Below are 15,250 nucleotides of genomic sequence, written 5' to 3' on the forward strand. Positions count from 1 at the left end.
TGTGTGTGTGTGTGTGTGTGTGTGTTTGGCTGCGGTGTGGTGTGGTGTGGTGTGGTGTATTTTTTCCATTGGCTTTTCTATGACTATTCAACGATGAATAAATCGACTAAACTAAATATTTTACGCTTATAATTTTGTTAACAACATCTGCGCGTTGTAGAGTTACAGATTTGTGTTGATTGTGAAGCGTGTGATGCTCTGGGTTGAGATCGGATACAGTAGTGCTGCTGATGCTGCTCAGTTTAAGAACGGGATGCTTGAACACTCGTCACGAGACCGCCGTGCGCAACTCCCTCACTACAGCATCAAACGGATAATATCACACATTATGGGCCCTCTGTCCTTTATTTAAAAGAAAAGTGTGGTGCTTAAGCCCTAAACAGATGCACAGAAGATGGGGGATAAGTTCGAACTGCAGAAGACACCTGTCAATAGGACAGTTGTGCAGAAGAAGAACAAGAATGAGAAACTGCGATTACGCGTCATCTTTTTAGACGACAGCGAGAGAGTTTTCGAGGTGGAGGTGAGATCATATATATATATACAGACCGGGGCAAGTTGTCACAAGGGGGCTATGGGTAAGATCCAGAAGCTTGTTTCTATAGCAGTGGTTTTGTTTGCTGTCCTAAATTAGAATTTTGTCTTCAAACTAACTAATAACATATTATTTGTGCTATAGCTTAGGCCTGTCTGTTGTTTAAACAAGTGAATAATGTATAATGAAGGTAGATTTTAAATGAAAGATAAACTGTAGTTTACATAAATGGCAGATTGGGGCAAGTTGTTACATACATATTTACTTGTTGCCCAAATAATGGTTTGATATATTTGTATGTTTCCTTTTTCACTTGTGTCTGTAATGTTTTTTTATTTTTTATAGTTTAAATTTTACTGCATATAGTGTGTCTCTATTAAGGCATACTACCTGAAAAAGGACAGAATGTGTTCAGTTATTCTTCTTCTTTTTTTTCTTTGTGGAAATGTAGCTTTTTTGTAGCTGAGACTTCAAGCTATGTGCCTATACAAACATTGACTTTCAAAAATAACCCTACCCTGTGAAATATTCAGTGAAGTAAAAAGTGTGACAACAAGTCTACACTATAATTACATTTTGTAATCACTGAAGTACAAGAGTTTCTTTAATGTACTGTATGGTGTAGCTGGTAACAAGGGCGATACACAATTATGACGTTTAATCACTTATTTATCTACACTTTACAATTATTTACATTTATAAGTTTCTATACACTTTGATTTAAAGTAAATAATTGTAAAATGTAGATACATGTGTGTGTGTGTGTGTTTTATGTCATGTGTTTTGTGTGTAGTGTGTAGTGTGGATTCTCTCACATTTGGTCCAGCTGTGTTTTGCTTGTAAAGGAGCATCATTTCATGTCCCATTATCCTCTTGCTGCTTCTGCTTCATGGGGGATGCTGTGTGTGTATGTGTGTGTACATGCTTGGGGGTTTTCACTGCTTTTACACAGCTCAATCTTGTCCTACCAGTCAGAAAAAGCAGGTGAGATATAAAGTGTGTGTGGGGGGGATAGACAAAAAAAAAAGACAGAGAGTGAGTTAGTTAGTGGCCGTGAGGCATGTGCGTGTCTGAATAGGGGTAAATATTGTGGCCAGCACTGAACAGAAGCTTGTCCAGAGAGCATGCCAGCATTCCCCTATCCTCAGGCAAAACAGGCAATTAGTACAGAGGCAGTGAAAAATACAAAAAAAATTGCAGAGAAAGATGGCAGGTTGTAGAGAGATAATCTGTTGTTTCAATCGATACTTGGTCAAGAAAATGTAATTTCAGCATATTTAGTGGTGCTTGCTATTGTTATTTTTAAAACTGAGGGTTCGGTTTTTCTCGAATTCCCTACGCTTACGTATTAAATATTGAAATTAACGACACCTCAGATTGTGTGGTTTGTTGAGGAAAGCTGTTATTGTTTGTCTAAACCTAAGAAATCCCAATCCATGCTGAAAAGACCAGCTGAAACCAGCCTAAGATTGTTAGATGGTTTTACATGGTCTTCCAGCCAGGTCAGGATATGTCTTTAGCTTCTTTAGCTGGTCAGGTTGGTCTTAACTAGGCTGGGTGACCAGCTGACCAACCAGCTAAAACCAACTGAATAGTTTGACCAGCTTAAACCAGCTTTGGTTTATAACTAAACCAACTAAGACCAGCCAACCCGCACAGGATGGTTTTAGCTGTTTCAGCAGGGATTAACTTAAAAACAGGTGAAAAATCAAATGAATTTACATTAAAAGGAAAATTCTAGGCTGTTTTCATTGGTTTTGATACCCTAGAAAGCCCTTATTTTTTTTGTTAATTTAAATAAATCTGAAATACAATAAAAAAAAATGTTAGAAGTCAAAACATAGACTTAAACTTAAAACTCAAACGAAAATTAGAAATGTTTCTTTGGCAACTCTTTTAACTGCAATAAAATACAGTAAGCTGAAGTATTACAATTATTACTACTACTACTACTACTACTACTCTAATACTATTACTAATAATAATAAACTAAGGCATACTGTATTTTTAAAAAACCCAAAACTAATAAAAATGCCAAAAGCACATAACAAAATAAGCAAATTGTAAAATAAAATTAAACTAAAATGGAAAATTGAAAATATAAGAATAAACGCAAATTCAACATATTAATAAATACTATAATAGTATATAAATAATATTAAGATGACACTTCTACCTGGCATCATGGCATCAGATTTTGCACAGACAAGCACCTCTCACATTTTCTGTAAAGTGTTCAGTGTTTTGATATAGATTGTGTTTCCTGGATACACAAAAAAGGTTAGCACTGAATTAAAGTGCATGATCAATGATGATAAAAATCCCATTTGTTCTGAATAAACAGTGCAAGAAAGCATCCATTATGTCTTCACAAGTATTTACAAAGTCTGTATGTTCTGACATAAAATTTTTTATGTACTGTACTGTCTTTGTACTGTGCTCTATGTTTCAACCTCTCTATGCTTGTTCCAGACTTTATCCCTCTATCTTCTTCTCATGTTCCTTGTCTTTGACAGGATAATGGGGAGGTTCTATGCCCCGCTGTCACAGTAAATACAGGCTTCAGGAACACATCCTCACACACATATGTGCCCACAAACACATTCATCAGATAGCAACCCTGTATTTTGAGGCTGAATCAGTGAGCATCTGACTTTCCCATAATTCTGTTTGAGGAGTTCAGTTGCTGCAGATTCAATTACCAGAGAAAGTTGCTCTAAGAGTCACATTCTGCTCAAACGCATCAACATCTCATTACCACCCGCATCAAGTAATAGAGATGGAAGAAAGAAGAAAATCTGAGTAATTTCACAGTGACACTGCAATCACATCACTCAAAAGTAATACTGATGCAAGCAGCACTGAGACCAGTATTAATTTTGAAATGTCATGTAAGATGTATAAAGTTTTTTATTCTCTGTTCTGTTATTTATTCTTCTTCATCTTCCCACAGAGAAAGATTCTGGGTTCGGATTTCTTCAATAAGGTGTGTGGTCATCTAAAGCTGCTGGAGAAAGAGTACTTTGGCCTGGAGTTCCGTCACCATACTGGCAGCTATGTGAGTCAAAACCTTTGACCTGTCAATAACGTCAATAACAGAATTTGATCTTAATCAGCAGAGTATAGACCTTCAAGGAATATTTCACCCTTGAAAAATTAACATTTGGTCATCATTTACACACCTTCATGTTGCTCCAATATTGAATTTCTTCCTTCTGTGGAACACAAAATACATTTTCTGTAACATAGTTGGTTGCTCTTTTACATGCAATTATAATGAATGGAGTCTAGAACTTTCAGTCTTCAAAAAGGATGCAAAAGCACAATAGCGATGTCATAAAGTGGTCCATAAATCGAAATTATAGTCATTGCTCACTGAAAATGTTGACATCCACCAAACTCTTTGCAATGACTTCAGGAGATGTAGTGATGGTCTTTTGAGTGAGATTTTTTAGTGGGTTCATCCAGTTCAAGAAACTGATCTGAATGATTTGTTCACAATTCGGACTGATTTGATCAACTCATTGATCATGTTGCGCTGATCTTGTCGCAGCTGTTATTGAGTTAATAGCTTCAGTTAATTGCATGGCAAAATTTTCAGTGAATAATGACTTCAGATTTGTTCTGAAGAAAGTATGGTTTTGAACAGTTGAACAATAAATGACAGAATTTTCATTTTTGGATGAACTGTCCCTGAAAATAGATAGTTCTGTTAAGACAACTCGCTGAAAGTTTAGCATGGTAATATTCATGGCAATGTTAATGTATTTGGTATTGGCGGAATACATCTGCTGCTATGTTGGTGCGTCAGAGCAAGTACCGAGACTTGCTACTGCCAATACATCCACAGGCATGCTGCTGTGAGCATGTTGAAAATACTGCTGCTGTACATATAACATAAATGAAATAACCCCCATATACTGTATAACATACATTAAATTACCCGTATCAGATCTATACAGGTGGAGCTAGGGAAGTTGGAGGGTTTCTAAAGCACACTGCTACAGCAAGCACTAGCCAAGTATTTGAATGTTGAGCAGCAAGCTCATTGGCTGCTGATGCAAAAAGAAACCAATCAGCTGTGCCATGTGAATAATGATGTGGTTATATCAGATTGAGTTAGAACCTATCGGCCTGTGCCATCTAGAGTTTCATGACAGAACTTTGTATTTGCTAACGTTTCTTCAACAGGTCTGGCTTGAACTCCTGAAACCAGTGGCTAAGCAAATCAAAAGTGAGTTTTCTTTTGTCATTTGTGTTTTTGTTTTGTTGTGACATGGTCCACTTGGTTAATTTTCTTATTATTAATTGTTCATGCTAACTTACAGTGGTGGTGAATGGGGAATGACGTACCAGTTTTTAAGTTTTACTATTGGCAAGGAGAAAGGATTAAGATGTTAATTTAATATACTCAATATATTTTAGGGTATCTGCTATCATTATAAATTAGAATAGAGCATCTACGACAGTGAGCCATAAAATAGGGTTTCCATAAAAAGTGATTCAACAATTTAGTGATCAAACTCACCCCGAAACACTTTGACATAACACTCATTATGCTGGCCATGTAGAAAACGACATGAACAGCTAAAAATGCAGCTGACACATTTTACCCCACTTTTCCCTACCCTAGATGCTTACTGTAGACCCTAATAAGTAATCTCAGAAGTCAGTATTTGGCCGTTATTGATTCCGTTCTTTCCTGAATTGAACCTTTTATTTACCATCACAGATGCTGAACCATTAGACCATCACTTTTCACTATCCTTTTCCTTTAGTGAATATTAAGCTTATTAATAAAGTTGGCTTAATGCCAGTTTTATGGGTGAAATTAGATTGTGTGCTTCCCACCCATAGATATCAGTGATGTGGCGTTCCATTTTATAGTGAAGTTTTTCCCTCCTGACCCAGGACAACTGCAGAGAGGCTTAACCAGGTAAAGCACACGCACATGATTAAAGGCAGATAAACAGATGGTGATAGGTGATATGCGTTCAGTCTGACAGCTGCCTCTTTTATACAGGTATCTGTTTGCCCTTCAGCTCAAACAGGATCTGTCAAATGGCAGCCTTACCTGTAACGATAACAGCGCCGCCCTGCTGGTCTCTCATATACTGCAAGGTAGGTCTCATTGAAAGTTTACATGCCAGCAAAATTCAGAGCTTTCAAATCTTGATTGATTTATCTTGTTTGATTATCACATGCACATTATATTTTTCTCTCTCTGTCCCCATTTGTAGCAGAAATTGGGGACTATGACGAGGAGTTGGACGCTCATCATCTTGAAAATAAGCAATATGTGCCAAACCAAGAGTACTTGGACCACAAAATCATTCGCTTTCACAAGAAGCACAGGTAACATACAGCTACACACCATATAAGCATACCAGAATAATAATATTTCCATTAACATGCAGGTCCTATAATGTACACAGTCCTTGGTAGATTACTTACAAATTGTAATCCATTACTGATTACAAATTATAATGTTAGGTAATATAATCAGAGAATTTTTTTTTTAAATTATTATTTCTGCTTACTTTTGACCTAACCTTTGACTTTATCACATTGATTTAAATCGGATAATTGTGTACCATATTGATATAAAAATACAACATGCAGTGCATTAAACATTACATTGTGGTTTACAAAACTGGGTTTTGTGAAGGAACTGCAGGGAGTTCATAAGTTAATGAAAGGCTAATAGTTAATTAAATCATAAAAATCTAAAATTAAAATAAATCCAGTGGTCAAAAACTGTGTTTCCATGTAATTATAGTCACCTGACTAGTGGCTGGTCTGTGTGTGCAATTCCATAAAACTGGAGGACTTTTCAAACATATGTAAGTGATAAACGATTTTTGGAATCTGATTACATAATCCAGACTGCATATCATTTAGATACTACCCAGCACTGAATGTACATGATATGCTATGATAGACTTAGTCACCAAATCAAAACCCAAATGAGTACTTGAACATCTAAAGATGAATTTCTGTTCAGGCAATCTGGACAGACAATAAAGTTAAACTAAACTAAACTAATAATATGGTTTTTGGGGTCAGAGGTCACACTCCTGCTGAATCAGATGTGCATTTGCTGGAGGTTGCCCGGAAAATGGACATGTACGGGATCCGCCCTCACCCTGCCCATGATGGAGAAGCCATGAGGATCAACCTCGCTGTCACACATATGGGAGTGCTAGTTTTTCAGGTGCTGTACAAAAATATATGCTTACGCTTTAGCCTTATAATTGGAAGCACACAAAAACAAATATACACAACAACCTTAAATGCAGCTAAGAAATATACCATTATCAGGGAAACACAAAGATCAATACCTTCAGCTGGGCCAAGAACCGAAAGCTGAGCTTCAAGAGGAAACATTTCCTGATCAAACTCCACACTGAGACTGGGGTGAGACACAAACAATCCCTCCATAGCAACAGCTGTTTTTTACATCAGAATCTGTGGGGAAAAGTATAAAATAGTTCCTCAGCAACACTTAAAATAATCTTAATCTTTATATATTATATATCTGCAATGTTTGTGCTAACTTCTAGATTTACATTTAGTCATTTAGCAGACAATTTATACAAAGCTGACAGATTTACAAATGAGGAGCAGCACAAGCAATTTATCATGAGAGACAACAGTATGATAGACAATTAAAAAAAGAGAAACAACGTAAAATGCAAGAAGGCAGATGCACAATATTTTCCTAAATAATCAACAACAATGAAGTGGTAAAATTGCCATTAATATTGGAATATATTTCTAAGCTATCTTCAGGCTGAAAGCATTTAATTTGAGGCTGAAAATGCTTTAACAACTAAATTAATAGTGCATGGAATGTTTAGTAAAATCCTCATATGTCATTCACTCAACTCTTATTGTGTTAGTCTTCAAGGAGAGACACTGTTGAGTTTTCCATGGCCGGCAGAGATGTGTGTAAGGCATTCTGGAAAATGTGTGTGGAGTATCATGCTTTCTTCAGACTTGCCGAAGAGCCCAAGTCACATCAGAAGTTCATTCTGTCTAGCAAAGGATCTAGTTTCAGATACAGGTATGTGACAGAGAGACTTTAGATTTATGGAATGCAATGAGAAGCCCCAGTTGTCTAATACTTTATGCTATGATCCATCCTAATCATCTTCCATAAACCCTCTAAGAGATTGTAATGAAGATATTAAACAGAGTAGTTATAATCTTCTTTGCTAAACACATCTAGAGACTTTAGACATTGGTTTATAAGTGTGAAATTGAAACAGCAGTATAATAAAAATGATGTGTAGAAACCATGTCAGAAACTGTCCGCATTTTGAGTGTTTAATTCATGTATTGACAATCATTGATCATGTTCAGGATATGATGCATCATACACAGCTGGATTTTATATAAAAAATGAATATTTAGTTTTAGCAGCAGGAAAATGGATTGTCACAATAGAATGACAGCTTGTTTTTACAGCAATACACTCTACTGTTCAATATTTAATATTTATGTCAGTAACAATTGTCTCATTTTATTCTTATGATTGTGGTATTGTAGTGGCAGGACACAGAAGCAACTTCTTGAGTGTGTGGGCTCTGGAAACAAGAAACATTTGCCCTTTGAAAGGTAAGATATTATGCTGAGTGTTGTATGTTGGGGGAATACAGTTGTGCATAAATTGTACTTGTAATTTCTGGGCCACTAGTGGGAATAATCGGAATAGCAAAAATTATATAATTGTTTCCCAAACACTCTAGCTGTATTCTGTTGGATTAGACAATTCGGCAATCCTGAACTAACACCAATGGTTGAGTCAACATTATTGTGTTGAGCCACTCAAACAAAGGTCCTCATGAACACACCATCTGAAAACTTCAAATGGGACACCCTACAATTTCATGAACGGACAAGTGATGACCATTTAGAGTCCTTAAGACCCCAAGTACACATCGAGTGCACCATTTGGGACGGTAACCAACAGACCAATGCCAAATACACCACAGATTTGACATCTTTTGAGAAAGACAACCTACAAATGGTGTAAAGTTGACTTTGAACATTAAACTGCAATGTGTTTTAACATTTTCACTTTTAAGTTACAAGAATATAGTCTTTAGGGAATTGGACAGTGCTGTAGTGGTTCGCTTTTCACTGCATCTACAGCCTGTTTTGCACTTTTTTCAGAAGTTACTGCAAGTCTGAATATGACACACGACAGTGCAGATCCACTCCTGACATACTGACTGATGTCTCGAAGCAGGTATTGTACTAGTTACTTACATTTGGGATGTGTTTTTGGATCATGTTTCTCAAATTTGTTTATTTCTCCCATAGCTGTATGAGCATCTACGTCCCGACCCAACCGTTGCCGGGCAACACAGCAAACAGACAGGCGTAGCAAAGCGCAGCCTTTCTGCTGTGGAAGTCATGTTCGCTAATGAGCTGGAACGATCCAGGCCCTTGTCAAGAAATCCTGCCTTCTCAAGCAACTCTGCCTCGCCCAAGCTTCGTTCCCTTTCCACATCAGGAGCGGAACATCGTGGTATGGGAGCTCAGAGACAAAAGGCAAAGAGACGATTATCTCCTAGCGCCCAACATCTCGTGCTTCTCTATCCTAACACACCCCACCTCCAGTTCCACCCAGTGCTGCCAACTTTCCCACTCGCCACTCACCCGTACCTACTGCAAGACCATACGTCCTCATCCCTAGACCGCCTCCCTCAAACCCATCACAACCATGTGCCTCTGCAATACCTGCCCAGACAAACTGCTCACTCGTCCTTGCCGTCCTCTTGCTTGTCACCACAACTACAGAAGCAGCAGGAAAGGCTCCGTTCCACTGGCCAGGGAGAATCGAGAATGTTCCCCAGAGGAGGACTAGGACTAAGGGCTGGGTTGAATAGGAAACTGGACTTGAGTGGAGTGGAAGCGGGCCATTACAGTGACGACTCCACCTTTCAGACCGGTTTGCCACTTCGAGCTTCAAGCCAACCAGACTTCAAATTTCAGCGACCGACACTTGCCTCAAATGCCGCTGCCTACGCATCCGAGTACCGCCCACTGGGATATTATCCACACCTTTCTCGACATCAGAGTCCTACCAGGCCCACCTACCTTCCTCTAAGTCCTGCCCCTCTCCCAGAAAGACCCACTTCTTTATGTGTACTCGGCAGAGGTAGTTATAGTGATTCGGATTTAGACACGTTTTACCCCTATTTTCCTGCACTGGGTAAAGTGGTACGTTCTGGTCCGCTGGCACGGATGCGCTTTTCTTCTGGAAGCCTCCAACTTGATGAAGAGGATGGAGAGGAGGAGGACTTGGACTGCCCAAATGATGAGAAAAATACAACTCTCACCACTGTTAAGGTGATGAAGTTGTAGCTATGTGTAGAATCTTGAACCTTGGCCGTGATTGATGGAGCTCAACAAATAATTAAAACCGATAGGGCCTGCAGACAATGCACTCTCATAAGTAATGGTACAAATACTGACACTGGGGTGGTACCCTTTCCAAAGGTACACCTTTGTACCTTACTTAGCTTATTCATATAAGTACCTTAAAGGTACATTTTACCTAACTGAGGGGTGTCCAATCCTGCACTCTTAAAAATAAAGGTTCCAGAAGGGGGGTGGGTGCAGTGATGCCACAGAAAAAAATATTTTTGGTTCACCAAAGGTGCTTTCAGTGAACCATTCTTAGAACCATTTTTGTCTAAGTATGAAGAACATTTGAATAATCTAAAGAACGTTTTTCCACTAAAGAACCTTTTGTAGAATGGAAAGCTTCCATGGATATGAAAGGTTCTTCATAGAACCACAGATGCTAATAATGAACCTTTATTTTGTGGTGTGGAGGGCCACATTCCAGCAAAGTTATGTTCTAGCCCCAATTAAACACACCTGAACCAGCTAATCAAGATCTTTTGGATCACTAGAAACTTTCAGGCAGCTGAGTTGGAGCTAAACTTTGCAGGAAGGTGGCCATGCAGGAGCAGGATTGGACATCTCTTACCAAATGATACATATTAGTACCTTTTGAAAGGGCACTGCCCCAATGACAGCTTTTGTACTATTTTTTCTTTTTCTTTTCTGAGAGTGTGGGGTAGTAACAAAAACAGAGAGGGCACATAATTAATCTGGTGACATGAGGTAATATTACTGTAAATAATAATAATTTAAAAAAGATAAATATTTCATGTCTATTTGCAACTCTGATCTAAAGATATATTTTCTTGTAAGCTGCTTTGAATTTTTTTTAAAGGGATAGGTTACCCTGAAATGAAAATTCTGTTATCATTTACTCACCCCAATGTCATTCCAAACCTATATGACTTTCTTTCTTCTATGGAACAGAAAAAAGAAAAGGAAGAATGCATCATTCAGGACAGCTTTGTGAAATGGATCAAGTGAAAAGATCTGAGTGAAAAGACTAAACATATAAATCAGACATGAATAGAGTGGATAGGATATCCTTCAAAACTGTGTTCCAAGGATTTTGAAAACATGGGGGGGTGTAAACAGCGACTAAAGTGTCATTCTTTTAATTAGTTATTATTCCATAATATGTACTGAGTGAATAATCATTCTGTGGTGATTTAAAGTAAATCTACATTTTCAGGAAAAGTTAAGCAAAGTCCATATAATAATGTAACTAATAATTACTCTGTTAGCTGAAAATTGAAACAGATTTTCAGACGTTTGTGTGGCTGGAAAACATTAGAAATTATTTCTGTGTGCTATGTGTGCTACCGTAGTGATACGCATTTCAAAACATTTTTGCAAGGATGTGAAAATTTGTCAATAAATGAGGTATGTAATTTATTACAAGGTCATGCTCATTTAGCACTACGAGGTTCAGTTGAATGTTTGCACTTATTAAAGCACTTAGCACTCAACTTCTAACTGGCTACTAAGATAATCACTTGCACACTTTTAATGCCAAAAATCTCATCACGGTTTCATAATGGTATTATTATTTTTTTTTAGCATCATTCTTGTAGCTCAAACAGAAGCACATGAACTGATAAAATGTATAGACCTACCTACCTTGAATGCACTGCAAGTCGCATACATCAATTTAGCCAAAAAGAGCATCCGTGTTTGTCTCATTAAAGGGATAGTTACCCAAAAATGAAAATTCTGTCATCAGCAGATTTTCATACAGGTTTGGAACAACCTCAGGGTGAGTAAATGATGACAATTTTCATTTTTTTTGGGTGAACTATTCCTTCAAATGTTAACATTTGACTCACTGAATCGGTTAATAATTTGGAAACTTACCAAACAGATGAGTTTCACCTCATTACAGTACAACCTCAGGGTGAGTAAATTATGACTATTTTCATTTTTTTGTGTGAACTATTCCTTCAAATGTTAACATTTGACTCACTGAATCGGGTATAATTTGGAAACTTACCAAACAGATGAGTTTCACCTCATTACAGTATTTCATTACACTTGTCTGTTATTATAATTGTGCAAGCAGTCACACAAATATTTAGAGATTTTTTAAAACAATTTAGTCACAAAGGAACATACAAAAATGATCAACAACAAAATCAACAATGACAAGAGTAGAATCTGTTAGCAAAATCACTCAAATGTAGTGCAACAATATATATAGATATTTATATAACATTTTCAACAAAAATTAAAGAGTAAATGCACACTCATGTAAACAAATCATAAACTCTGCAAAAAATAAAAACTTACTGGTCATGTCTGCATTTCACAGAATAGGTACAGGTACTAGTATATCTATTACTATACTGTATATCTGTATCTTCATGAAGAGTGCTGTGCAAGGAGTTAATTTCAGCTGGAAACAAGCCTATGAGATTGGTCAGCCGGTATATTTACATCTGATTACACTTTCTGAATAAATGTGAAAAAATTGTACCTTTAAATAGTACAACAGCTTGTCACCTGGGCAGTACCCTTAAATGGACAACTCTGTACCTTATTTACCCCTTACCCCTATTAAAGGTTCTAGTATTACATTAAGGGTACATATTACTACTCTAAGGTACTAATGTGTATTTTTTTCAGCTAGATAAGGTATAATGTTGTCCCAGTGACAAGCTGCTGTACATGTTGTAAATGTACCATTTTTGCACCTTTTTTTCTGAAAGTATAAATATGAAGTTAATCACAGCGATTCTATTTGATGAGTATTTACATTCACTAGCATTTTTTAGTCGTCAAAATTGTAATCTCTGCCTGTACTACTCTACTCGGTAATGTTGAAGGTCTTTATAGCAAGGAAGAATATTTTAATGCAGCTATACAACCACAGACAGGCACAAATAATGAGCAGTGATGCCTGATTAAAAAAAAAAAGCATCAACAAAAGTAATATAAGGATTGTTAGAAATCTCAAAAATACCTGTAATATTGCATTGTGTCAGATGTTTGAACATTTTTAGTTAGTAAGCAACGAATAATTTGGTGCCTAAGCTGTATTTGAGGGTGCAGATATACAGTAAGACAAGCTGAATGCTACAGGAGGAAGAAAAGGAAGACAAAGGTTTGGTCAAACCCTGGGACACAAACATTATTTAAAAAAAAAACATCCAGTGAATAATATCTACGGAAAAGCAATAAATTACACTGACAGAACAATCAATTAATTGATGAGTCAGTCTATTACACGTTCCAATAATATGTGACGTTAAAGTGCACTAAAATGCACGGTCTAAAAAAAGATCAGCTTTTGCTTTTCCATTGTCTTTGAACCCTTCCAAATGCGTCAGTGTGGAGTTTTCATTTACTTTTTTTTTTTTGCTCATACCTTAAATTTGAGGTGCCAGGTCAGGGTACAATTTTCAACATAGCTAAAAGTTGCAGTTCCTTCATATATGAAAAAAAAAAAAAGTTTTATAAGTTATAACAACAGAGCACACTGTCAAGTGAGGCACTTACACTTTCTGTCAGCAATTCAGCCACAGTCTCGTTCTAACTAATGCTTCAACATATTTGTGTGACACCAGAGTGATGTCAGAGTCAATTCGTAGGGCAAAAATGGCCTGTTTCAGCAGTTACTGATTGTGCAACGACTGACAATGCTGAAATATTTATTTGTCTATGCCTTTTCTATTTGTGCAGTGTTTAGGAAGCAGATACCCATTAGGAATGCAGACAAATTGAGTTTGAAATGAGTTTAGAGAAGAATATATATATATATATATATATGGGTGAAAAGTGTCCAAGTCACACTTCACCCCAAAATAAAAAGGAATAATAATTATTATAATTTTTATTACTACTTTTTTTTTGCATTGATTTTGGGGTGAAATATGACTTGGATGGGTTTCCTGACAGGTCTTCACCCTTTTGGACAGAGCATCACACTATTAACATCTTTTCTCCTTATTCTTGTCTCTTACACTTCATCTCTACCTCCTCCTCATTCATCTCTCCTATTACGAGTAGCTGTGCAGCGGTTCACTGATTTTCATGCAGGCCCAGTGCAGAGCTCTGACCAAAGTGATCAGACTGTGCACTGTAATGTGCCCGGGGAAAAGAAGACATTTTAATTATTTATTAATAAACTAGTGCTTTCTCAGTCAGTGTCGACTGCAAAGATGAAGTTACCGAATGCCGACACTGACTCGCCCATCTCCACGTGGACGTGCCTTTAATAGCTTAGAGAGAAATGCTCCTTTTACTACGGACTACATAGTTAGAGAATATATATATATATATATATATATATGGGTGAAAAGTGTCCAAGTCACACTTCACCCCAAAATAAAAAGGAATAATAATTATTATAATTTTTATTACTACTTTTTTTTTGCATTGATTTTGGGGTGAAATATGACTTGGATGGGTTTCCTGACAGGTCTTCACCCTTTTGGACAGAGCATCACACTATTAACATCTTTTCTCCTTATTCTTGTCTCTTACACTTCATCTCTACCTCCTCCTCATTCATCTCTCCTATTACGAGTAGCTGTGCAGCGGTTCACTGATTTTCATGCAGGCCCAGTGCAGAGCTCTGACCAAAGTGATCAGCACCAGGAGAATGAAAAATACCCAGGATGCATAAATGCCCTTATAATTTGGTGCCTTCCACCAGGAGCCAGCCTACAAAGAGAGAAACAGAACAGAGAAAAGAGGATTCCTGGTATTGTGAAATGATGATGCTCTTTGAAATAATGAACTCTAAAATTATTTTATTCTTACAATCAATCCTGCAGTCATTATGATGAAGATCAAGCACAACAGGAAACATATCAAACTCCGCTTTCTAGGGTACCTCTGGCCAATCGATGAACTATATGGATGAAAAGAATGGAATTACATGCTATTATTCTACTTGTAGTGTATGTAACTTTGTGGTACTAAATAGAGGAAGGTCTATTGATAGTATTTAACATACACTTTTCTGCAGTGTGGACAGCGAGCCAATGTCCGATCTGTAAATTCTGTCCACTAAATCAACAACAGAGAGACACTGTCACAGCTACAGTATTAAGGCTATTATTAAGGCAAATTAATTGATAAAGAGCTCTGAAATATTGTAAATGTACATGAATATGAGAAGTTCTTACCAGAAAAGTGTTTCCACAGTGGCCACAGGAAACTCTGGCACCACTAGGCTGAGGATTCGGACTCCCAGCACCAGGATGAACTGGACCTAAATTGATAATTCGCTTACTAATCTCCAGCGCACGCACGCACGCACGCACGCACGCACACACGCACACACGCACACAC

The 15,250-nt window shown here is 37.3% G+C and overlaps 2 protein-coding genes across 2 annotated transcripts in view; one reads left to right on the forward strand and one right to left on the reverse strand.

Annotated features, from left to right (window-relative positions):
* Window positions 1-394: 394 nt before the first annotated feature.
* On the forward strand, window positions 395-9,957 carry LOC107665933 (FERM domain-containing protein 7-like). The gene is made up of 12 exons (XM_016456994.1): window positions 395-523; window positions 3,489-3,593; window positions 4,727-4,769; window positions 5,393-5,471; window positions 5,559-5,656; window positions 5,776-5,890; window positions 6,602-6,749; window positions 6,857-6,952; window positions 7,438-7,601; window positions 8,087-8,155; window positions 8,714-8,789; window positions 8,864-9,957. The coding sequence occupies exons 1-12, from the start codon at window positions 395-397 to the stop codon at window positions 9,908-9,910; spliced, it is 2,169 nt and encodes a 722-aa protein (XP_016312480.1). The 3' UTR covers window positions 9,911-9,957.
* A 4,369-nt stretch (window positions 9,958-14,326) lies between these two features.
* LOC107665981 (type I phosphatidylinositol 4,5-bisphosphate 4-phosphatase-B) overlaps window positions 14,327-15,250 on the reverse strand; it is a 4,650-nt gene continuing 3,726 nt past the window's right edge. Inside the window, exons 4-7 of the mRNA XM_016457074.1 lie at window positions 15,085-15,190; window positions 14,913-14,965; window positions 14,717-14,807; window positions 14,327-14,617 (exon numbers count right to left, since the gene is read on the reverse strand). Coding sequence (XP_016312560.1) covers window positions 14,474-14,617; window positions 14,717-14,807; window positions 14,913-14,965; window positions 15,085-15,190 — 394 coding nt within the window. The 3' untranslated portion in view covers window positions 14,327-14,473. The remainder of the gene's footprint in view (window positions 14,618-14,716; window positions 14,808-14,912; window positions 14,966-15,084; window positions 15,191-15,250) is intronic.

Source organism: Sinocyclocheilus anshuiensis, unplaced genomic scaffold, assembly GCF_001515605.1.
Source record: "Sinocyclocheilus anshuiensis isolate Anshui unplaced genomic scaffold, SAMN03320099.WGS_v1.1 scaffold775, whole genome shotgun sequence".
Taxonomy (NCBI): Eukaryota; Metazoa; Chordata; class Actinopteri; order Cypriniformes; family Cyprinidae; genus Sinocyclocheilus; species Sinocyclocheilus anshuiensis.

What these genes read in the sequence shown, in the direction of transcription:
- LOC107665933 (XM_016456994.1), top strand. Translation starts at nt 395, where the DNA reads ATGGGGGATAAGTTCGAACTGCAGAAGACACCTGTCAATAGGACAGTT. An exon ending in AGTGGCTAAGCAAATCAAAA is followed by an intron (nt 4,770 to 5,392) that starts GTGAGTTTTCTT and finishes TCCCACCCATAG; the next exon opens with ATATCAGTGATGTGGCGTTC. An exon ending in GGATCTAGTTTCAGATACAG is followed by an intron (nt 7,602 to 8,086) that starts GTATGTGACAGA and finishes GTGGTATTGTAG; the next exon opens with TGGCAGGACACAGAAGCAAC.